The 22,973-nt window shown below is 45.4% G+C and overlaps 1 protein-coding gene across 2 annotated transcripts in view; it reads left to right on the forward strand.

The window, feature by feature from the left end:
- PIAS4 (protein inhibitor of activated STAT 4) overlaps positions 1-22,973 on the forward strand; it is a 33,102-nt gene that overhangs the window by 789 nt on the left and 9,340 nt on the right. For both annotated transcript variants that reach the window (XM_054982011.1, XM_054982012.1), the window contains exons 2-6: positions 9,282-9,732; positions 18,582-18,666; positions 19,321-19,362; positions 21,838-21,928; positions 22,839-22,967. In XM_054982011.1, the coding sequence (XP_054837986.1) occupies positions 9,282-9,732; positions 18,582-18,666; positions 19,321-19,362; positions 21,838-21,928; positions 22,839-22,967 (798 nt within the window). The remainder of the gene's footprint in view (positions 1-9,281; positions 9,733-18,581; positions 18,667-19,320; positions 19,363-21,837; positions 21,929-22,838; positions 22,968-22,973) is intronic.

Raw genomic sequence — 22,973 nt, forward strand, 5'->3', positions numbered from 1 at the left:
CTTTCCAACAAAAAGGGTTACAGCCTGTGTGTGTGTTTAATGACAGGTAAGCATGGTGTGTCCAGGACCAAAATACAGCAGCTTTGCGGTATGTGTTACAGACAATATTTAACCAAATGTTGCTTGCATTGGTCTTATTGTCAAATCAGAACACTGCTGTTTTTTTAAATTGATTGTTGTATTGTCAGCTGTGGAGCCCCTGGTTGTGTTTGTCTGTGAATTCCAATGATAAGTTCTTTTACAGCTCATATATTGCTGTAAAAGTTTAAATGTTTTCCAAGGCTTGGAGAACTGGCAAAGGGTTACCTGTAAATTCCAGGGTCTTCAGTTCCTGTGGAATGTATATTTTTTCCAGTGCTTTCCTTCCCATTGATTGTCGGCACAATACTGATATTGGCACACATGCTAACTTTTATTTCAAAAACAAGTAGCAGAGCTTATAATATGTGTCTGTGCTAGGTTGTGTTAGTATTTCACTGGTAATGTTTTTGAAATTTAAGTGGTTGTTTTATTAAACAAAATTTGTATTTTTGAGAATCGGTAGGTAGGCTTAAGCAAGTTAAGGATGGCTTTACTTGGAGCCCCTCTGCAGCAATATGGGGAGAATGATGCAGGCTTATTTTACAGGGTTGTTGTAAGGGTTGCATCAAGATAATGTATGCTGAGATTTTAGAACATACCATGATGATTCTTCATGCAATGGCCAGTTCAGAACTTGCCTTGATCTAACTTGGTGGCCTCAGCTAGCTGTTATTGGCCTTGACACACATACGCGTCTATGAAATGGGCAGTTGTCAGCCTGCCTTGCCTTATGGGCCAGTATGTGAAATGCTTTCAATCTAGTGGCTCCATTTCCTTTCTCAAAAGGAACTTATTTTCCATTCTCTGTACAAAATACACTAGGCTCTCACCCTAAGAGATGCCGGGTTTTGGATCAAATCCATGTGTCTGTATAAAGGACCTGGGTCAGTGGCAACTGTTGATTTATAACAGGCCTTTTGTTTTTATTTGTGTGAGAGAGACTCAAGGCCAAATATTGTCAATTTGGTATTCTGTATCCACAAAGTAATACAGGTTAATACTCAACAGCAACATAATGGTAAAACTGGTGCAGATTCTGGATAGGAACACCACCTTCCAATTCTGTCCTACATCACCCTCAGGAGTAAATGGTGCTGCATTCAGTGTCTCTTGTTCTTATGGAAGTGCACATGAGATATGACTCCAGGAGGATAAGGTTATCAAAGATAGCTAAATAGAACCTCTGTTTGCTGAGGTAGACTGCTAGATATCTGGAATAATGGAAGGGGAGGAATGTTTCTTTGTTTATTGGGGGGGGCATTTTTCTGGAATCATCCTGTTGAAGACAGGACTAGGAACTTGCATTTATGTTTCAGACCCCCGTGAGGGATGTCCTCTAGAAAAGAGAAACTGAGTAAATCCTGATGAGTCCCCACACACACCTTAACATCCCACTGTTGCAAGTAAAACTGTTCATGCTCCTTAAAATAAGGTGTATGTTATCTTCTGCATCAGCCCCACTTGGTAGGCCAGTCTTGTTTAAACAGTACGGGCATCTGTTTCCTCCTCTGTTGTATACTTGCTTTTATTTTGGTGAATGTGGCTCCTGCCTGCCTCTCTGTATTCCTGTGCTATTCTGAGCTTGGTGTCTGCCTATGTGCATGCACACGCAACTGTGAAGCATTGGTGAGATTTTTAGTAAACGGTTTCAGTAGTTAAGTATCTCCAGGGGACTGTCAAACTTTGCAGGCTCTCTATGTGGTAAGCAGTGAAGGTGCGACCTGATTTTTTAATTAGACAAAAGCAGAGGAGGCTTTCAGAAATGCTCCATAATTTCAGAATAAATCATATTTACACAAATTATGCATTATTGAGCCACGCTTGAAGTGGATCAACTTCTAGCTAACCTTTGCAGCTCTATCATGGCAAGATGTTTCTCCATATTGGGGGTCCTTAAATTTGTGCCTTTGGGCATTTTTGGAAAGGGTAGTGGGTGCCACCACGAAATTATCACTGAGAGGGAGTAATCACAATACGTTGGGAGTTTCCAAGCCAAAAATCGTCCTATGATGGGAGGCTGCTGTTTCAGAACGGCTCTTCTGTGCAGTCCCAAGGATGATGCCTGATGAGGTTCTCTGAAGCAGCTGCCTCAGTGAGGGCGAGGAAATCCAGGATTAGCTCTCTGCTTTGGAGGATTGATTCCTTGGGGGAGAAGTAAGTGGGTGCAAGGAAACACTGGTACACACCATGGCACCCCCAAGCACCACAGACATCATTGCCCCATATAGTTCCATCACACCGTCTGCTCCCATAGAATCCTTTCTGGAAAGTACATTCTCTTCTGAGGCTCTTCTGTGTTGCCCCTCACATTCTGAAGTTAGGTGGGTAACTGCCAGAGAAAGGGCCTCTTCTACAATAGCCTCTTGACCAACAATCTCTCCTTTGAAGGAGGGTGGTGTGTGTGTGTGTTTCTATCCTTTTTGCTGTAGGCCTGCCTTGTTTAATAATAATTTATTATTGTGTTTTCACTGTTCAGAAAACTATACATAAGCATGTGCCTTTACTTGCATTCAAACGTCACAGTATACCATAGCTTGTGCAAAAACCTGTGGTTAGTGTCCCAAATGTAAGTAACAAATCCCACTTGCTGCCTAAGCCTTGATTTGTCCATTGTTTATATCCTCCCAGTCAGGAGGATTATCTCCCTCTCCTGCCATCTTTGTGGCCAGGCTGCTGTGAAGGTGGGCTCAGCAAAATATTGTTGTGAATTTATCACAGCGAACCGCAATTAGCACACATTTTGGTTTACAGATTCACTATAAAACCTAATTTGCAGTCCTGGTGGGTAGGTCTGCCTGTGTTCGGACATCCCCGTTGACTGGGGGTTGGTAGAATATGATTTAGGGGATGGTCTGTGGCTCAGTGGAAAGCGTTTGATTGGTGGGCAGAAGGTCCCAGATTCAGTCCCCCAGCATCTCCAGTTAAAAGGACCAGGCAGTAGGTGATGTGAAAGATCTTTGCCTGAGGCCGTGGAGACTGGCAGCCAGTCTGAGTAGACAAGACTGACCTTAATGGACCAGGGGTCTCATTCAGTATAAGGCAGATGGATGCTGTGTTCATGAATTATTGTGATGTCTGAATGCAGCCACTATATTGCCATCGTTATAACAGCCCTCTGTTATTTTCCTAGGATTGCAGATGGTGGGGAGGGGCAAATTGCGAAAGAGGTGGCTTGCCTCAAGGCCAACGAGTGTGTCCGTGGGAACAGAGAACCAGGGACTGCCTGGATGAGGGCTCATTTTCTTGACCCCCCCTAGGCCACATCAACTATTCCCCCATGCTTTGGGGGCATCGATTCGTTGAACTGGTTGCTGTGGCTTTGTATGATTCACTTTTCTGGTTCCATTTTTTATACCATCTGCTGGCTAGCTTCGTTTTCCTTTAAAATACTCCTTTTTACTATTTTGTTTGTGAACTGCTTTAGACTCATTTTGATAGAAAAATAGTATGGAACACTTTAAATCAATTAAACTTCTAAGATGGCGAATCAAGTTTCAAGTCTTCGATTTAAAAAAGTATGGCCTGTTAAGGTGGCAGGGGGTGTGCCAAACCTGTCGCAGGAGTATGGATTAAATCACAATATCCTCCAATTATACACAAGTATTCTAGTGAACTTTGTATGACTTCAATGAAGTTTGTTAGCAAATTGTGTAATACACAGCTGTTCCTCTTATCTTTTGACAACCCATTAAAAGTGGTTGGACAATGGTAGATTAATCATGCTTTAATTTCTAGAATAGACCACTAATAATTTGCTCAATTAACGTTTTTGGACAACTTTCAAGATTTATAGAGTTTATCATGTACCTGCACGATAACATCACACTTGCTTTAGTAAAATGACATATGAGGGAAAATCTGAAGAATCAGCTAAATCTAAGACCATATTTTTGTTTCTGTCATGTGTAAAAGATCTTAGAGATTTCTTTATAGATAGCACATGTCAGTTAGTATAAAAGATGACACCCAAATAAGAACTTCAGTGTCGTTTCCACACATCCTAACATCGCGCAACTCTTGCAGAACTAGGGCATCTTCATGGTGCAATTTCTGACATTATCGCACCACGAAAACGGGATCATGGTTCGATGACGTCAGAAATTGCGCCATGAAGATGCCCTTGTTCTGTGAGGACGTGCGGTTTTGATCCAGGTTTTGGTGAAGGAAATTTCATGAAGATAATTTAAGTGAGAAATGTTTTTGTCTGAGTGTTTATTGAGAATCCATTGCATTTCATAGTAGACTTGAGTATGATCTGGTTCTAAATCATTCTTGGCTTTAATTGAGACACATTAAGAGATTTACGTTTTATTGCGTACATACATTCATCATTATTGGTTTCGTTTTAATAAGCCTTTATATTTTAGTATCTTGCTTTATTAAAAATATTAGAGCTTATTTCAATAAAGTATAAAGATTAAAGTCTAAAAGAAGTCTCTGTGTGCCTTGGTGGCAAGGGTTAAACAAAGAGGACTCACATTAAAATTATTTGTACTAAGCAACAGGTTCTTTAAAGAAAGATCTCTGTCTCTAGACCTTATATGAAACTCTTTGAGCTGTTCAGAATTTGGGATATAAATCTCAGAACTGGACAGTTTGGAACCCTTAATGAAGTACAAAGAAATCATTCTGTACAGACCTTTTACAGTTAAAGGGCAAATTACGTCAAAATTCAGAGCAAGACGTCAGCAAAGAGCAGATAAGAAAGTCTGAAACAGTACAGTTTAATATTGTGAATAATTGGCATGTTGTTGAATAATCAGTAATGTTTCTGCAGCCCAAACACTGGTTGCTGCAAGTGCTCTGTTTGGTAGTGGCACACATGAGGCCCCACAATAAGTCATCAACTTATAGTAGAACCCTGCACAATTGTTTTAGTGCACTGGCAGAAATCTCTGCATGGTTTGTTCTCCCTCACTTCCCTTTTGATAAAGCATCTCTAAAAAGCCCTTTAGTTCCATAAAATCTTTGCCTGTTCCCTTCCCAAACTGCTTATTCTGGTCCCCCCCCCCCCGCCATCTCCAATATACCTTAGTTAAGGATGTGATTTGTTGAAAAGCCACATACAGGTTTCAGACCTCAGCGCTATAAATCACACTGAGTTGAGCCGCACTGAAGCCTGGCTTGCAGGCTTTTGTGGGTCTCAGGCAGCATCCAGTGACCATGTCTGCAAACCTGTCCTTGCCATGCTTCCTGAAGTGATCTCCTTTGGCCAAGGGGGGGGGGCACAGATTCTCCCCCCAGGCATTCCTTCAGTCAAGGCTTCAGATTTTAGTGCTATAGATAATCTGTGCACAATGTGAATTTTCAAAGGACTTTGTGCTATATCTTGTTAGGCCCTGCAGAGGGTATGTTGGTGGCAGTATCCTCATATGGTTGGCTTTTGGGGATAGGCTGAGATGAAGTGGTAGTCAGCGTCTTGTGTAATTCGGGGGCATCCTATCAAGCATGCGTTGTTGCCCTATCACCATACTGAGTCCCAGTATGGTGTCTAAATACTGATTTTTGGCTTCTCATGTTGGATGGTGACTCTTACAAATTCTGGGCAAAAGTGCTCTCTGATTTGACATCAGCCAGTAAGAATCTTTTGTGCTACTGGGTACCAGAATTGGATTTCTTGAGTCAGCTTTGCGTTTTTAAGTAGTGCCCTATACAGGGCGTGGGAACATCAACTTCTGCAGAAATACCTAGACACTTTTCCTGGCCTGCTATGAAGGTATTTTTCTTGTTTCTTAGGACTCCTATGGATGCTTGCAGGGTTTCACATGCTGCTTTGAGATTTTGCCAAATGATAGGAGAGGGCCAGAATTATGATTGCTCTCAAAGCAGTCATTCTAGGAAATAGGTGCATTGGCATGGCTGAATTTTGATCATGGAAGGAAAGAACAATGCACCCTCCCCCTTAAAAAAATTCATCCTTCCCCTGGCCGTTGGGTGTTTTGGTGTTGGCATCTCTGTGAATATATCACGGTGCTGCAGAATTTGGGCTGGATTCTGTTTCAGTAGTTGAGGAAGTTCATGTTGAAAGGCAGTGTAAGGCATTTCCACCTATAACCATGCACGTGTAACACACATGGACTCATGAAGCCGCCTTATAATGGACCCTTGGTCCATCAAGGTCAGGACTGTCTCCTGACTGGCAGCAGCTCTCCAGGGTCTCTGGCAGAGGCCTTTCACATCACCTAGTACTTGATCCTTTCAACTGGAGATGCTGGGGGTTTGGACCTTCTGCCAACCAAGCAGATGCTCTACCCCAGAGCCACTGTGTGTCAGTTTAACTGCATTGGGTCTCCCCCCCACCCCACCCTGAAGTCTGGGAATTGGAGTTCAGTGAGGCTTCTGGCAGGCCTCTGTTACAGAAGTCCCTAGTTAGCTGATTTATGAAATATGAACGTGCGCTGAGGAGAAGGAATACCTGCCCAGGTCTTTGGAGAAGGTCTCATGTGCTTTCCTCTTTCAATTATGGGCTGCTGAAACTGCGGGAGAGTGATTAGAGGGTACAGATACTGTGACTGAGCTTTATCTGGCTTGTTGGTCATGGGCAATTTTAACGGAACCTGTCCTCTCCACAGAGTGCAGGTCCTCAGGAACCAGCATGCATGATTCCCTGTGTGAAAGTGGAGGGAGGGTTGACTGTGCCGAAATGATGCTGTCACCTTGTGCCAGCTTGTGACAAACAGAGTTGAGTGCAGGCTTTTGGAGAGTTGGTCCTGGTCGCATCCAGTGGGCCTGGCAGATGCTACTCCTTCATTTGGTACCTGTTTGAGCCTCTGCCTAGTTCTTCTGTGGTTCTTAAAAGCTGTCCAGACAACGCTTGTATGTCTGTAAAGGCTGGAAACGTATTTTGTTAGGGTGGGAGCAGAACTGAAAACGTTCTGAATGAAACCTTTATTTGTCTGTGAGTGGTAATTTAGACGGGTGGGTTGTCTTTAAGGAAGACAATTCCTCTCCCACAAAGAACAGTGTCGGCTGTCTATTTTGCCTCCACCTCTGCCTTGTGAAGTGGCATCCCTCCTGCCAGGAGGTGTCCAGACCAGCGCTGACTGGCTGCAAAAATGCTCAGCAGCACTCACTGGCCAGTAGGTGCCTAGATGCCTGAAACATAGCTGCTGCCTTTAAAAATTTAGATGGGTGGATCTGAAGCTGATGATATGAGAACTGGAAATCTTTTTGCAGAGATGTTCTCGCCTGTGCAGTGAATCAGTTTAAACCAGAAATTAAGTCCTCCCTACTTTAGCTTGCATCTTTCAGCTCTTCATCCTAAAGCACAGCAATGACAATTAAAGCTGTTTTTTACTTACTTCAAAAACCTTTTGTTCGTGCTGACTGGGAGCGCCATCTGTACCACAGAATAATACCTGGTTAGAGATGAGGTGGGCAGGTGGAAAATGAACGGATTTCCGTTCTCTGTCCATGTGCAAGGATTCTAAGCCAGATCAATCAGTTACTGGGCAGAACAGCTCTTCCCCATGAGTTGGAGAGTTAGGTGTTTTACAGCTTCCCAAGGGTAATATGTCCCATCTTCAAAACTGGACATCAGGAACTGGATCTCTTTCCCGCTGGTTCAGGAGAAGACAGCTTCCCCCAGTTCATATGAAGACCGTTGGCCTGGGTCAGTATTGCCTGTTTTGACTGGCAGCTTCCTTCCAGGCTCTTGAGCCTGAGAAAGGTCTTTCCGAACATCCAAGATCCTCTAACTGGAAAGGCTGGGAATTTAAATTGGGCCCTGCAGCACGCAGGTTGCTTTGCCACTGAGCCACAGCCTCCTAATGAAGTTCCGTTTGCCTTAGAAGAAGAAGAGCATTCTTTAGCTCGGTGTGTTTGGTAGAAGGAAATGGGTTACGTTTAGGCAATAGCTGTAGGCTTAACATGTTTGTGTTAAATACAGATTCCATTCTAATCCGTTTTTTGAAGAACCTTTCCTATGGCTGGAATTGCAAATGAGCTGAGTGTAAATATTTTTAAAACTTGGTCTATTTCTTTAAATCCACCTTCCTTGGCCACCTGATGAGATGTTACAGGTGGGCAGGCAGTGTTCTTCCAAATGCAATTGTAATATAAAGGGAGAGAGAGGTAGGATCCTGGCAGTTCAAGCAGACTTGCATCTGTCCAAGTGTGTTGAAGTCAGTTGCCTTAAAACAGACCTTGACCAATTTTCTTCAGTTTTAGGAGCCAGACTTTTTTTCAGACTTCAAGGGTTGTATTTTAATTACCATATTTCCTAACTGTTGCTACCACAAAACCTAATTCTAAGCTCTTCTCAGCTGCTCGTCATTTTTAAAAGCTCTAACAAAAGAGTTGTGGTTGTTGTCATTACAAAAGTTAACCTCTATCCATCACCTTATTAAGTTTTGTGCTTTTGCTGAGAATCACCAAGATGCATTATAATAAGTGACCCCTGAAAATAGTAGGTGCCATAATGAAATTTCTAGAGACCCTGGAGCCTGGGATTTGTCAAGCCCTACTTTAGGATTGCTCTGTAAGTCTCTGCTCACATGAGACTTGTCAGTTTTCCCTTCCTGTTTTAGGGAGCTATGTTGCACTCCACTTTGTTCCTGAGGGTCTAATCCCCCCAGTAGTATTTTGGAGAGCACCATAGGCTGCTGTAGGAAGGGAAAGCAGAAATGGTCTGTCCTATGAATGCCGCTCCACTCATAAAATTAAGAATCCAGCTCATTTTTTTCATACATCATGTATACAAAACAATGTGTTTAGTGTAAATGTTTTAAAATGTTTTAATTGTATTCCATTTTGTGTCATTGTGAGCCGCTTACAAACATTTACTCAGAAGAGTGGGATCATTTTTATATAAGATTTATGAACCTCAAAATGAAGAAGAAATGGGGCAAAAATATAGGTTGCGTGCGACATTTCTTCGCTTAATTAAATCCAACTGTTTGGAAAGAGGGAGTCCAGATTATTCAAGCAGATGTTTTATCCTGTTAAATACATTTTTTCAGACTTTTCACCCAAGCAGATAAACTGGCAATCCCACTTCTGATATCTAGGGTTGAAATTTAGACGTCTAGCCTCTCAAATCTTGCAGTTCTGTCAGCAGGCGATGGGTTCCTTGCAGGAGTTCCTGCTTATGCTGTGCTGTTATAAAGAATATTTGCAGTCTAAGTCACTGCTGGATTTCTTCACTGGAGGAACAGCTTTTTGACAGTAGGTTATTTTTGGTTTGTTCTTCTCTTTCCCAGAACATGGTGATGAGTTTCCGAGTCTCGGACCTCCAGATGTTGCTGGGATCAGTGGGCCGGAGTAAGAGCGGTCTAAAGCATGAACTGGTCACGCGGGCCTTGCAGCTGGTCCAGTTTGACTGTAGCCCAGAACTGTTCAAGAAGATCAAAGAGATCTACGAGGCCCGCCATTCCATAAGCGCTGATCCAGGCCAGCCACCACAAGCGCATCAGCAGCCGCCCCCAACGCACCGACCTCCTCCGGAAGCCCTCTCCTTGCATTCTTCCTATGACCGTAACTCCGTTCCCAGGACTGCCCTTTCCACCCCCAACATTGACTATCCTTCTCTCTACGGGAAATACTTAAACGGACTTGGACGGTTACCTCTCAAATCCATGAAGCCGGAGGTGCGGCTGGTGAAGCTTCCCTTCTACACCATCTTGGATGAGCTTTTGAAGCCTACTGAGCTTGGTGAGTTGGGGGGCATGTGTGGTGGTCTCAGAGATCCAGGTGTTGTGCCATTTCAAGCTAGCAAGGGGGTGTTGGTTGACAGAAACAGCTGTCATAGAGTTCTCTGCAGGCATGTGGTGAAGTGTGGGGGGGGTTCATTGACTGGAGTGTAAAGTGGGATGTCTGGATAGCATAAACCATTCGGCTTTGCTTGTCTGGTACTTGGTTACTATTTTCCAGGCTGTGAACCTTGGAATCAAGGAAGACACAGCTTTCTATAGTACTGAGGAGGGGGAGCTCTCCGCCACCATCCCTGGTCTGTCTTTGGAGCATCAAGGATGGACTCAAGACATTGGAGGGATGGGCTACAATAAAGGGGCTGTCATGAGGTTTCATTGAGGAGACTTGACAGATGGGTTTGCAGACACTAGGGAGTCCAACAGATAATAACATTCGATTTATATACCGCCCAGGGCAACTTAACGCCCACTCAGAGCAGTTTACAAATTATGCTATTATTATCCCCAAACAATCACCCTGTGGGGCTGAGAGAGCTCTGGAGAGCTGTAACTGACCCAAGGTCACTCAGCTGGTTTCAAATGGAGTGGGGAATCAAACGCGGCTCTCCATATTAGAGTCCCACCGCTCATAACCACTACACCAAACTGGCTTCCCCGCCTTGCAGTGTAAATGGCTTACAACTTTCCCCGTTGATCTGGATGCTTTTGCCTACGTTTTGGGAGCCCTGTGGTTTGAAGGACTTCTGGGCCACACTCCATGCTGTCCCATTAGTTGGTGCTATGCACCAGAGTGGCCCCTCGCATGGTCATCTGCACCCCAGGCTATATTTTTGTCTTATTTTTTAGCACAGCTGTTTTACTTCTTAGCCCAACTGTTGCTTCCACTTTGGATCAGGCTGAAGAAGAAAACATAAAATAACAGTTTCAAGCGGGTAGTTGTGTTGGTCTGCACTAGAAGAGCAAGATTCAACCAACCAGACCAACAAGATCTTCAGGGTTTAAACTTTCAGGAGTCAGTGCTCTCTTCATCAGATATAAATAGGAATGGAGATACCTGAGCCCTTATATCCCGGTCAGAAGGTGGGAGGGGTGTCACAAAGAAGAGAGTCAGGATGCAGTGGGTCAATACAAAATGTAATCAGCTTGATGAGGGAAGGGGAGAAATGCTTACAAGGGGATTACGTTTTGCATTGTAACTCTTCATTATGACTCCCTTCTTTGCAACACCTCTCCCACTTTCTGACTGTTATATGAGGGTTCAGTGATCTCTATTCCTATTTATATCAGACAAAAAGAGCTTTTTTTAGGGGCGTGGTTGTGTTGGTCTGCTGTAGAACAGCAGGATTTGACTCCAGTGGCACCTTTCGAGACCAACAAGATTTTCAGGGTATGAACTTCTGAGAATCAGAGTTCCCTTCTTCAGATACCTTCTTCAGAAGGGAGTTTTAACTCTCAAGAGTTCCTACCCTGGAAAACTTACTGGTCTTTAAAGTGCCATTGGAGTTGAATCTTGGTCATAAATAACGTAAATGCTTTGAGACACATTAATCTCTAGATTTTCCTCATTATAAAAACAGCAGTGTGGAAAACAATGTTGTAAACACATTCGCCAGTTGATCACCAGCCAAAAATAAATGATTTTGCTGTTCTTCTGGAATGCCAGCGGGTGGGGCTCTTGAGGGAGGGAGGAGCTACTGAGAAAGCCTTGAGGCTTCTGGCAGATGGCTATTCCTGCCTCTGCATAAGATGGCATTGGAGACAGGGCCTCCCCAGCCAATCCTGAATTTCAGAGAGGTCCTTATGCTCCTGTCTGCCCTCCCCTTCCTTCAGCTGTGCCTTTAAAGAAGCCTGGCACAGAAAAAATTCTGCAGGTGAGGCATTTCCCTGAGATCTTCTGTTTAAAGACATTGGGAATTGAACTTGGGATCCTCTGAAAGCAAAGTCAGTCCTTTTCCTCTGACAAATGGCCCCTCCCCGGTTGTCCAAGAGCTGCAACAGTTAAAGGGCAAGACTAGACCCCCCATCCTGTGTGATGGGAATACTTGGTGGTGCATGCACGGCTGGAATGTGGAGTTACTTCCAGATTGGGTACAGCAGTGGTAGCCTTCATCGTGTGGCTTGCCTTCCTCCTTTCTCTGTCTTCTTCATTTCCTCCCCCTCTCCCAATCCCTGTGCAGCTTTCCAACTTTTTAAAATGGCCCTTTGATTGACACCAACCTGCGTGGCTGAAGGCCTGATATCCCCAGTGCGAACAGCAGCAGAGAATTGGGCATAGGCACCGCAGGTATTTTTAGGCATCTCAGGTGCTTGCTTGTGAGTAAGCACCATTGAGGGAGCCACTGCAGAGCACATTGGCAGGGGGTTGAAGAGCCCTTTGCCCGTGTCTTGGCTTGATGAAGTCAGTGGAGTGCAAATAGTGTGTCTGCCTGTCCCTGGGGAAATACATCAGTCCTGTATAGTGTGCATCAGAGGATGCTGCATAAAAGTGCAGGGAGCTGTGGCTAAAAATGATGTGGTTAGGAGTCCTAAGAACCCTCCTGCTGGAGCAAAGCAATATAGTTCATCTGTCCCAATAGCCTGTTGCTAGCATTTGCCTATCACGTGCCTCTGGAAAGCCTGCTAGCAGGGTGCGAAGGCTGCCGTCTCTTTACTCCTCAGCAGCTGATACTCAGAAGTACACTGAAGCATGGAGGTTCTGTTTAGCCCTTATCCCAGTAGTCCTTGAAGGGCAGAACCTGGGAGGTACAACAAAAGTCATCTTGTCATGTTGTGCTGAACTTTTGGGGCGCTCAGAACATATCCGCAGCATGAGGTCAGGGGCGGATCCACCACTCTCCTCCCAGCTCCAGGCTGGGCCCCCTTATGCTTGCTGGAGTGGGCAGGCACCCCTACAGGCTGAGCTGCCTTGTAGACATTGGAGTATAACCTCTTGCGGCCCAGTGGTGATACATAATGTGTGGGATCCAGATCTTGTAGTGAATGGTGACATATTAGGGTAGAATGATGACACAAGGCCTTTATTTGTGGGCGAGTCAGTCAGATGGGCCAGAAACATTGCAGAGAGATCAGAGCCCAGCAGTGTATACTGGGAGTTCACATGGTTAATGTGACCTGAGGACTGTTCTGAAGTTAAAAGAGCTTGGGGACCAGACAGGCATGGTGAGAAAGGGGTCCTCTGAGGTGGACAGGGAAAACCAGTTTTGACTTCTAGGCACTTACATCAGAGATTTTAAAGTCCTGTCTAATGCTCCTTGCAGGCAGCATTGCCTAAATTTGACCCCAGAGATCCCTTGGGTCTCTCCAGGATGGCAGCCATGAGGGATTCTGAGCTTTAGAGTAAGGTTGTATGTCAAGAGCCACCGCAGTCTCTAGGAGTAAGCTTACTTTACCAAGGACTTCCATATCGATCCCATGTTGTTGGAAGAAATGTGGGTTTATAAATATTTTAAATGTGTGGTCAGGATCTCAAGTAATATTGATGCTACCTTGCTGTAAGGTCTCACGATCAACCAACAGTATGCTCAGGTCATGGCTAGAGTATTGTATGTAAAGCCAACTTTGTATTAAAAGAGAGTATGTGTTTTCTAACGAGTCCAACTTTTACTGCTTCATGATCAGAAATGTACTAGAGCTGCTCAGGGCACCAGCTAGGACTGAACTATGAGCTGGTTTAGGCTAAGAGTGTATAGCTGGCCCACGATCATCCAGCAAGCTTCTGTGGCAGAGTGGAAATTCAAACCCGGGTCTCCCAGATCCTAGCCTGACATCCTAACTACTACATCACACACTGTAGCAGCAAAGCTGGAGATGGGTCTTACAGGCTGTACTAGATGCTGAATTTAGGCTAGATTGGGCAGTATTAGTGGTTGAAGGGCACCGGTTTTTAATTTCCTTTGTTGCTAGTGTGAGATCTCTTGCATTGGTTGTGAATAACCTAAGAGGTCTGCAAAGAGCTTTCAAATTGCTATTTTGAAGGCCTACCCTTAATGGGGGGGATGGCATCCTTCCTCTCTTTTTTCCTCACTCCCTCACCTCCTCACCCAACTAGAGGCAGAGTTCTGTTAACCCCTGAAACTAACTCACCGTGTTGCGATTTTTTTACTTGAAAAAAGCTTTCCTTAATAAAAAAAATATTACACTGCTGTTCCCACTTAGAAGAAAAATTACAACTGCCTAAACTAACTGGCTGTGGATTTGTGTCTCTCTGTCGTGCTTCTCAGATAAGAAATGTTGCCCGAAGCAACGTGCAGCAACTAAAATTCAAAGCTTGGCATCTGTGGCATGTAAGCACTTGACTGGGAAGACTTGACTTCTGTGTAGCATCCTGGTGTAGCTGAGGGATAATGGTTGGAGTGGGGGCTGAGGGCAGGGAGAGAATCTTCTGTCTGTCCCTAGGTCAGAAGTTTGAATGTGCCTCTTGGACTCTGTAGCTGCAGTGGAAGGCTGAGGCAATGTTGATGTTTTGATTGCAGAAGCTAGGGAGCTCCCTCTGAGGAATTGCTGTTTCTCTGGCTTAACGTCACTGCTGCCATGCTACAGCCTGGATTGGTCATTTTCAGCCTGTTTAGATAAAGAGGCTCATCTTGAAACCACGACATGAGGAATCCCACTCCCCCCCCCCAGTGTATCCTTGCTCGTATGCTGATTTCTTTTCTATCTTGCATGTGAGGAGCAAAGGAAGGGGGGGCGCCTATGTACAGACTTGGTTCTGCAAATCCATTCTGCCAGCGCGTTCCTTGGGTGCAAGGAGTCCTCCCCTGACACAAAGACCTTCTTGCGTCAAGTGAAGGCTAGTGACGCTGGAGAAAAGTGTCATGGCACATGGGTGGATTTACAGGATCCAGCCCTGAGGTAGGGATTGGTAGCGTAAAATCCACATCTACTTAAATGCCTCTTTCAGCACTGCTCTTTAAATATTAAGGAGCTCAAGTCCTCACTTGCATCTAGATTACCCCCGCAGCGCGTTTTTCACTCTTGTGCCTTCATCCTTCTCTCTTTAAAAATAAATCCCAAGCAAGTCCGAAGAGAACAGTGCTGGCAGAGTTGCTATTGTGACCCACCTTAAGTTGTGGCCAGACCCTCTTATGACTCACAACCAGCTGTGTGGTGTTTGAGTAGGCCCCCTCCACCAGCAAGCTACACAGCAAAGCAGGCATGTTTGGTGACTTGCTCACAGCTGCTTAGTCCTCCTGTCTTTGCAGCCTACCTGGGACCTCAGTGAAAAAGGAAGCAGTTGTGAAGCACCTGGCAGTGCTCAGTCTGGTGGCTGCATTCAGCTGAGTTGTGCGGGCCTGGCGTAGAGACTGCTAGAGGGAAGGGAGGGTTTTTATGAACAAACTCCATTCTGTGCCACCAAGCTGAATACACCGTAGCTTTCTTCTCCTCTTCTCCCCACTGCAGCCATTACCAGGCCAGCAGGAAAGACAGTCCTTGGGTTACCCAGCCAGCATTTGTGCACTTCACCCCCCTGATGATGCACTTTGCAGTGCAGGCCTAGCTCTCCCTTTCTCTGTGTCCCTCCCGACCCTTTCCACATTGTGCTGTCCCTCCTTAAATTGCCGCCCTGCCACCGCTTCCTCTCTCCCCTTCTCCAAAAGTCAGTTCCTGGAACTGTTCCCCCCCCACCACCTCCATGTCCAGAGAAGGTTCTGATATGATTCAACCAAACCCGAACGACCGGCGATTAGTGCCACCCGTGGAAGTTGCATCAGGCTGCTGGCTGAACAAGTTGGCGCTCCATAATTAACGTATTTAAATATAGGCTGTGCTGGGACAGTGCCGCAGAGCGTGCAGGCAGGGTGCCTGTGTACTTGTGATGTTCTCAGGGAAGCTGCCTCCTGCGTTCCTCAGATCTGAACTCCCTATGGCTGAGGGTGGCAGCTCGTTTTATTCTCCCCCGCCCCCAGTGTTCATTGATGCTGCAGCAGGTGGGGCTGTGTGTTCCGGGAGGGAGCATATTAAAAAAAAAAACCTGTTAAGTTCTTTCCACAACTTGGCTGGTACAATCACTCTCCCGTCTTATCACTAAGACTGCAGATGCCCCTCCTTGAGCCCTGATGCTGGCTTCCTGGCTGCACTCCCTGATCAGCTCCTTCAGAGCTGCCTGTGGAATTGTCCCCTGGTCTCTCTGCACTCGGCCCCCCAAGCACTCCTCCCTGTGTCCTTGGCTCCCACCCTTTCTCTCTTACTGCCCCTTATTCCTGGAAGTCAGATTTCCTCACTTACTTTAAATGCCCCACCTGAGACTTCCCTAAACTTAATTGCAGCATAAGTGAATGCCTATTCTTTCTGTGTTACTCCTGCTTCCATCATTATCCCTTCTTTTTCTTATGACATGTGGTGAATTTTAGATTGTAAAGGGTTTGGGGAAGAGGCATTGACCTTCTGGCATTGCTTGGCATAACACTGGCACCTTTATGGCACTATAGAAAGAACAAGAAGCTGTGGAGCGACTGCGGTGCGAAGGCAGCTCCCAGTGTCTTCTTCGTGATCTGAAAGTTATAGTCCTTGGGTGAAATCTTGAGTGGTTTTTTAGAAAGAGGGTCGGATCTTTCAGATCTGTTCTGCTAGCAGTAATGCTTTTCTCTGGTGGCAGGAACTTTTTTCCTTGACGAGTGAAATAATCCTAGCACAAGTGGAAAGTGCCACCACTACCAGAACAGATCTGTGGGATCCAATGCACAACTTAGAGGACAAGAGATGAAATGTTGCACGTGCCAGTTTGTTCTCAGTTCTCTTAACACCATGAAAAGTCAAAGGATTAGAAATTGAGAGAGTTGGGGCTTTGTAGGCTGTGTGGAGTTTAGCTCCATGGTTATAGCCACTTTGAAACTTCCCCAAGCTCAGCTGATGTGTTGACAGTGTGGGTGCATTGAATTGTGGGCTTTGGAAGTGACTTGGGGTATTTAAAAAGCACTGTGCGGAAGGGAAATTAAAACAGAGGAAAGATACATTTATTTGTTCTAGGGAGAGAGAGAACACAGAACTTAGGAACTGATCTGTGACACAGAAATGGGCCCTCCCCACCATTTCCAAGCTATCTTTGAAGCTGTTCTGTAGCCCCGCCCCCCTCGGGCCATGCTGACTGGCTGCGCTACCTCATTTTGGAAAGTACTGTGTTGAAATTGTATTTTTTTGCTGTTTTAGCAGTCAGGTTGGGATTTGTAGCAAGGCCAGAAATACCCAACTGAGACTCCCCTAATTTAAGGTTGGCTGTGCCCATTGCTTCAATGTGGACCTAATTCTGCCAAACACCTGCATAAACTTGAATATTGAGGATCTTGGTTCTGTCCTCCCCCTCCCCACCATCAAGGACTGCTCCAGTGCTCTGTCCGGTAACGCCAGCTGTGCTTTGGCTTCCTCCCATATTTCTTGATTCGTCACCAATCGCCCTCCAATTGTGTTTGTTTTGCCACGTGTGAGAGAGAGAGCTGTAATGGACGGAGTGATTTTATTTGCCTTTGCAGCTGAAAAATTGAAACCGATTTATCCCACAGCAGATTACTTTGTTCTTATCGTCTGCTTTTGGAGAATGGGCCCCCCCAATAGCAGGACCAACACTCCAAATTTGCCAGTCTGGAAGGTGCCACAGGACTCTTGATGGTGGCTTTGCTATCTGTAACTGATGAGTATGTGAAAGATAAATTATGATTGACTGTCAGTGCTGGGAACCACACTGAAGCAGCAACAAAGCATTTCTTAGATGGAACGACTCCAGGCAGTGGGGTGGGAGTAGAGGAGCTTCCCTACATGAAGAATGCTACCAAGTTGGAGAAGATGAGTTGGCCTAGTCCTCTCCCTGACATGCTTTTTACACATACCAACTCTCACACACACTTGAAGGAATACAAACTAGGGAAATATTCACTGCTTGTGGATGGCCTCCAGGTACCTGAGCCTGTGGCCGAACCTCTATACAGGCCCTGTTCTACTTGACTACTGCAGGCGAGTCAAAGTTGCCCTAGTTGGCTGTGGCCCACAGATTGCCCCACTCGGTTCCAGTAAGCTGACCGTGGGCCCCCCCTGCTTGCAGAATGATACAAAATATTGTGCAAGCTTTTGAGCTTACCAGAACTGGATGAATTGTGTGGATTTTGTTCCTTGTTCTAGATTTTGTATGGGCCAATACAGCTTCTCTTTTTTAACATACACACACATACCCCTTTAGGCTTCCAGAAGCTGATTAAGACTCATTTGACTCTGGAGGGCTTTTATAATTTCTTGACATGCTTTATGGTTTTAATTCTGGGTCATCTTTGATGGCAACAGTGTGTTGATTTTAAGAGGCTTTGTGGTGGTTGTTTTTTTAAAATTGCTGTCTTAATTTTTGTCTTGATCGATTCTTCATTGTGATTGTTTTGCTTTTTATCTGTTTTTGACATGTGCTGCTTTAAGCTGTGTTGCAAGAGAAAAGTGGGGTAGAAGGGGCTGCATCCTGCCAACTCCATTCATCTTACAGTGATGAATACCTAACACAAGAGGCAGTGCCCAAGTGCTAGGATACAACACAAGGGGTGTATGGGGGGTTCTAAAACCAGTTGTATGTGTAATGAGACCCTGCTGGATTGGACCACAGACCCAGCGATTGCCCTGTTTCCCATTGTGGCCCACCTGGTGTTTCTGGCAGCAGAATTCTACTCTGTATTACAAACTAGGCCTGTGGATGGTGGAAGGAAATGCAGAGGCCTGCAAAGGAAGCTGTAGCACTTTGGCCCTTTTGCGCAACTGCAGCCTGAGTGCGACCCACCTTTCTCGCTTAGAGCCTGGGGTAGGTTTGTCTGCTGTTTCCTCTCTCCTCAAGGCTGTCCACCTGGTTTCCTCTCTCCTTCTTTTTTGCTTCCTTGTTTCCAGTCCCACAGAATAATGAGAAGCTTCAAGAGAGTCCGTGCGTCTTTGCGCTGACACCGAGGCAAGTGGAACTGATCAGAACTTCCAGGTACTTGGCTGGGGTTCCCTGCAGCTCCTGGGCTCTCCATCCCCTTCACATTAGCCAGAGAGAAGGCCTTTTCCTGCATTGTGGGCTTGCCATGCAAGCTAGTCTGTTTCCAGTTTGTTTATTTATGTCATTCATAGTCCACCTTTCTCACTGAGACTCAAGGCGGATTACACAGCATGCGATTTGGGAGTGGGAGGGGCGCTGTGTGCCTGTGGCATCTCCTAGTGCTGCTAGCTCCTGCCAGTTTGTATTCAAAGGGCGTTTGAGTAAAGTGTACAGCATCAAAATTGGGAGAGGAGGAGTTTCAGCTGAGGGCGGCAGTTGCCCTTGCGGCCTGGAAAAGCGCCAGCTAGGCTGCAGCATCACGCTTCAGTTCTCCAGTCCATGAAATAGGAATAAGGAACTGACCTCATAGGGTTGGTTTGAGTTAGAGAATGTGAAATTAACTACTTCGCCCCCCTCACACGCACACAGTGAATGAAATTAAGGAAATACGTAGCTTCCCCCCCCCCCCTTCCAGGTGTTAAGGAAAGTTCTCTTTTCAAGTTTGTTTGAAAAATCTAGCTATTGGTTATCAGTGTGATGAGAGTTTCTCTTCCTTCTATGTAAACTGGATACTTATCTGTGTTGTGTATTTTTTTTCCCATTTGGCAGGGAGTTGCAGCCAGGTGTGAAATCGGTCCAGGTTGTCCTCAGGTAAGCCTGAAAGCTGGGGTGCTAATTAAAACCCTTGAGGCGGGGACATGTGGGTGGAGAGAGATTAGCAGAACCAAGGCCGTGACGTCGGAAGAGATCCTGAGCTGACAAGCACAACAGCTTGGCTGCAAAGCAATCCTCCTGCTTCTAGGGCTGTACCGTGCCCTGAGCTTTGCCACAAAGGGCCTTCTTCCCTCCCATAGTGGAGCGTAACTGGGAACTAAGAATACCACACACGCAGCATTCCAAGAATCGGGCACAGTTGAAGGACATGGCATTGAGGCAAGGCTGTGTGTGCTTTAAAGAGAGGGCCAAAACTCTTTTTCTGCTTCTTCAGTAGCCCTCACTCCATACCTCAGCTTCTGATTTTTTGCCAGGTATTGCACATATAGACACCATAGGAGCTAAAAACTCAGATTCTCTGGAAGGAAATTTTGCCCTTCAGTGGAATTGTAACATATACAAATGATCACTGTGTGAAAATTAAAGGACTAATAAATCTATTGTAGATTTTTATAGTCAGTCATAAATAATTATTATTTGAGATGTTTGCTAGGATATGTAGGTTAAAATCCTTAGTGTGCAAGTGCAACTATATTTAATTCACAAGTAAACTAGACAACAGAAAATCAGCTAAAGTCAAGAATAATTACATTCAACTGCAAAACATATGTACATGACAGAACATCTCCATAACACTCAAGTACAGAGTACCCTTCTTATATGCAAACAATACCTAAGAGAAAGGTCCAACTTTTCAACACCATTCAGATGTTGGTTAGAATATTCAATAACTTATCAACACCATTAAAATGTTGATTAGATTACACATCTGCGGGCATCTGGTCATTCTCCCGTTTCAAAGAAAAAATTCTTCCTCGGGTTTGAAAATCCTCATGTACAATGTTGTGCTGTTTCTGTGCTTATAGTTGTCTTCAGATTTTACAAACTTAAATATAAGAAGTACATATCATACCTACATCCATGAACATACACTATCATCCATTTTTCATACTGTGTAGCATCATTGAGTCATAATTGCCACTCACTAGTCATTGGCATGAGCCTGTGAAGTTTCCAATCTCAGATAACAAGAGATTTCTTCGGAAGAGGAAATATGGGGCTTGTTCTGGCTATAATCTTTCAAGTGTCTCTCTGTAGCCTTAATGGCTGAAGCCTTGGCATAGCCAAATTTTGTATGAATGTGGTGCAACTGTGGAATGCAGCCCAGGATGGGGTTTTTAATTTTAACACAGTATTGCTCCCTATAGAAGTCCTGTAGGTCTCAGGTGAGGCTTGGGGGTGCTGGTCTGTGAGAGATTTAAATATATGTGCAGATAGCCACATACAAGACCAGCCATAATTGGCATAAGTTCAGGAGCCATTCACCTCAAATGGGCGACATAGACGGGGGGGGGGGAGCGGGGTTGAGTGGAAGAAGGAAGAACTAACAGGGAGAACAGTAGAGGGAGGGCAGGAAATAAGATTTCCTCTCTCTTGTGATTCCCCCCCCCCTTTTTTTTTTGTTCTCCTGTCCAGCATTCTGTCACTTCAGGCATGGCCTTGGTAGTCTTGAGTGCACTGAGGATGGTAGAGATTATGGTGCTTTACAAAGTCCCAAGTAGCCTAGGAAAGAGACCCTGTTCACATGTTACAGACAACTAGCCAAAAGTATGAAGCTAGGCAGCTTCTTGTATGCTTATACAACCTGCATGTACACTTGTTTGTAAGAAACAGCCAGCTCTTGTTTACTTTGCAGACAAAACCAGGGACCAGTGCCTATGGTTTCAAGCACACATTCAGCTGTACATGCATTGAATGAAATATGAGAATCACTCAATGCACATATTAAGAACCATCAAGAGCGCACTATACACTGATTGTACATGCGTTCACTGTAACTTGTGAAAGGAGCTCTTATAATTGGATATGAAGAAATCATCCATTTTAGTCTGTTTACATGCCGGAGAGGAAGCTAAATCATCTACATCACGGCCTCTTTTAAACGCTCCCATTATTTGGAAAAAACTCACTAGCTCCAAATACAAAAAGACAGAAGGAAGCGTCAAATTGCCAGCTTGGGCTCAAAGTGAAAACTCCTCTTCTTCAGTTAAAAACCAATCACCCTGACTCTCCAGCCGTGGACTCTCGGCACTACTGCCAGGGGGAAGTGAGACAGCCAAAGGATGTAAGAAATGCATTAAAGTTCCCTGGGAAAGTGTCCTTGAAGGTGCAAAATCCAAACAAACTGCAGCTTTATCAAAATACAAAGTTCAGCACAGACACTTATCTTAAAGCCGGATAAAAGCAGGAGCGACGCGCTGGTGTGTCTACTCAGGATGCCATCCTCCATGTGTTGACCATTGCGGGGGACAGGGTCATTCCCGTTACAGATTGATGACTCTGGGTGGGAAGAAATTCAGGCTTGTGCATGTGCCTTTCTTACTTGCATTTCTGTGGATGTCTCTTTTCCAGAATCTGCTACACGGATACCAGTTGCCCTCAGGAAGACCAGTACCCCCCCAATATCGCTGTGAAAGTGAATCATAGTTACTGTTCTGTCCCGGTAAGTCAGACAGAAAGTGGGGCAGTCTTTTGTCCATTTGGCTTTGGAAGGGGCACTCTTCCACCAGTATTCTGTCATCAAGAGAGACTGGGGGTTGCCTTGCTTCATACTCTTGGATGGCAAGGAGCTGGAAGATCTGTTACTGCTTCCGAGGCCGTGAGTTCCTCTTCACATCCATTTCTTGCCCACTCCAGCAACAGCTGCCACTGAGTTGTATCCCACAATGCATCAGCAGAAAGGGCTGGTGGTTAACTACCTTTCCTGCATTCCCTTACCCCAAGCAGCCTTTCCAGACCCCAGGAAAGTTTATTCTTGGTGGTGCTAGACCCTCATGGTAGCCCTGCGGATCCGGAGGCTGAAATGGGGATGAAATCTTCCATCTTCCATCAGCACAGCTCTACTTATGAGAGAGAGAACTGAGAGTATTCCCCTCCCCCACCTCTCTGGAGCCTCTCAACTTATGTGACTGCTCAGGTCCCCTGGTTATAAAACTCTTCCTGGGTTGCAAAGAAGTACAGAGGGGAGAGGAACATGGGAGAGATCCATGATCCTTGCATCTGTGGATCATGGGATTCAACCCACCACTCTCCCCTGACAAGGTAATGGAGGCGTGGGCAGCTTTCAAAAGGAATTGGGTGAAGTCACAGGGCTGGTCTGATAGTGGCTCTGAGCTGCAATAGCCAAATGGAACCTCCACATTCCAAGGCAGTCAACCTCCAAATACCTGTTGTCTAGGGGCCAAACAATGGAGGGAGGGCTGTTATCTTTTGCCTGACTTGTGGACATCCTGGAAGCATATGGCCAGAATGCTGGGTTAGAAGGTTGAACCCTGCAAGGGGGTTTTGGCATGAAGTCTCCTCTTATACGGTATCCATAACAGTAACCTGCCTGCCTTTCTCCCTCCCTCTAGGGCTATTACCCATCAAATAAGCCCGGCGTGGAGCCCAAGAGGCCTTGTCGTCCCATCAACCTCACTCATCTCATGTACCTGTCATCAGCGACCAACCGCATCACTGTCATTTGGGGCAACTATGGAAAGGTGAAT

Source organism: Eublepharis macularius, chromosome 5, assembly GCF_028583425.1.
Source record: "Eublepharis macularius isolate TG4126 chromosome 5, MPM_Emac_v1.0, whole genome shotgun sequence".
Classification (NCBI taxonomy): Eukaryota; Metazoa; Chordata; class Lepidosauria; order Squamata; family Eublepharidae; genus Eublepharis; species Eublepharis macularius.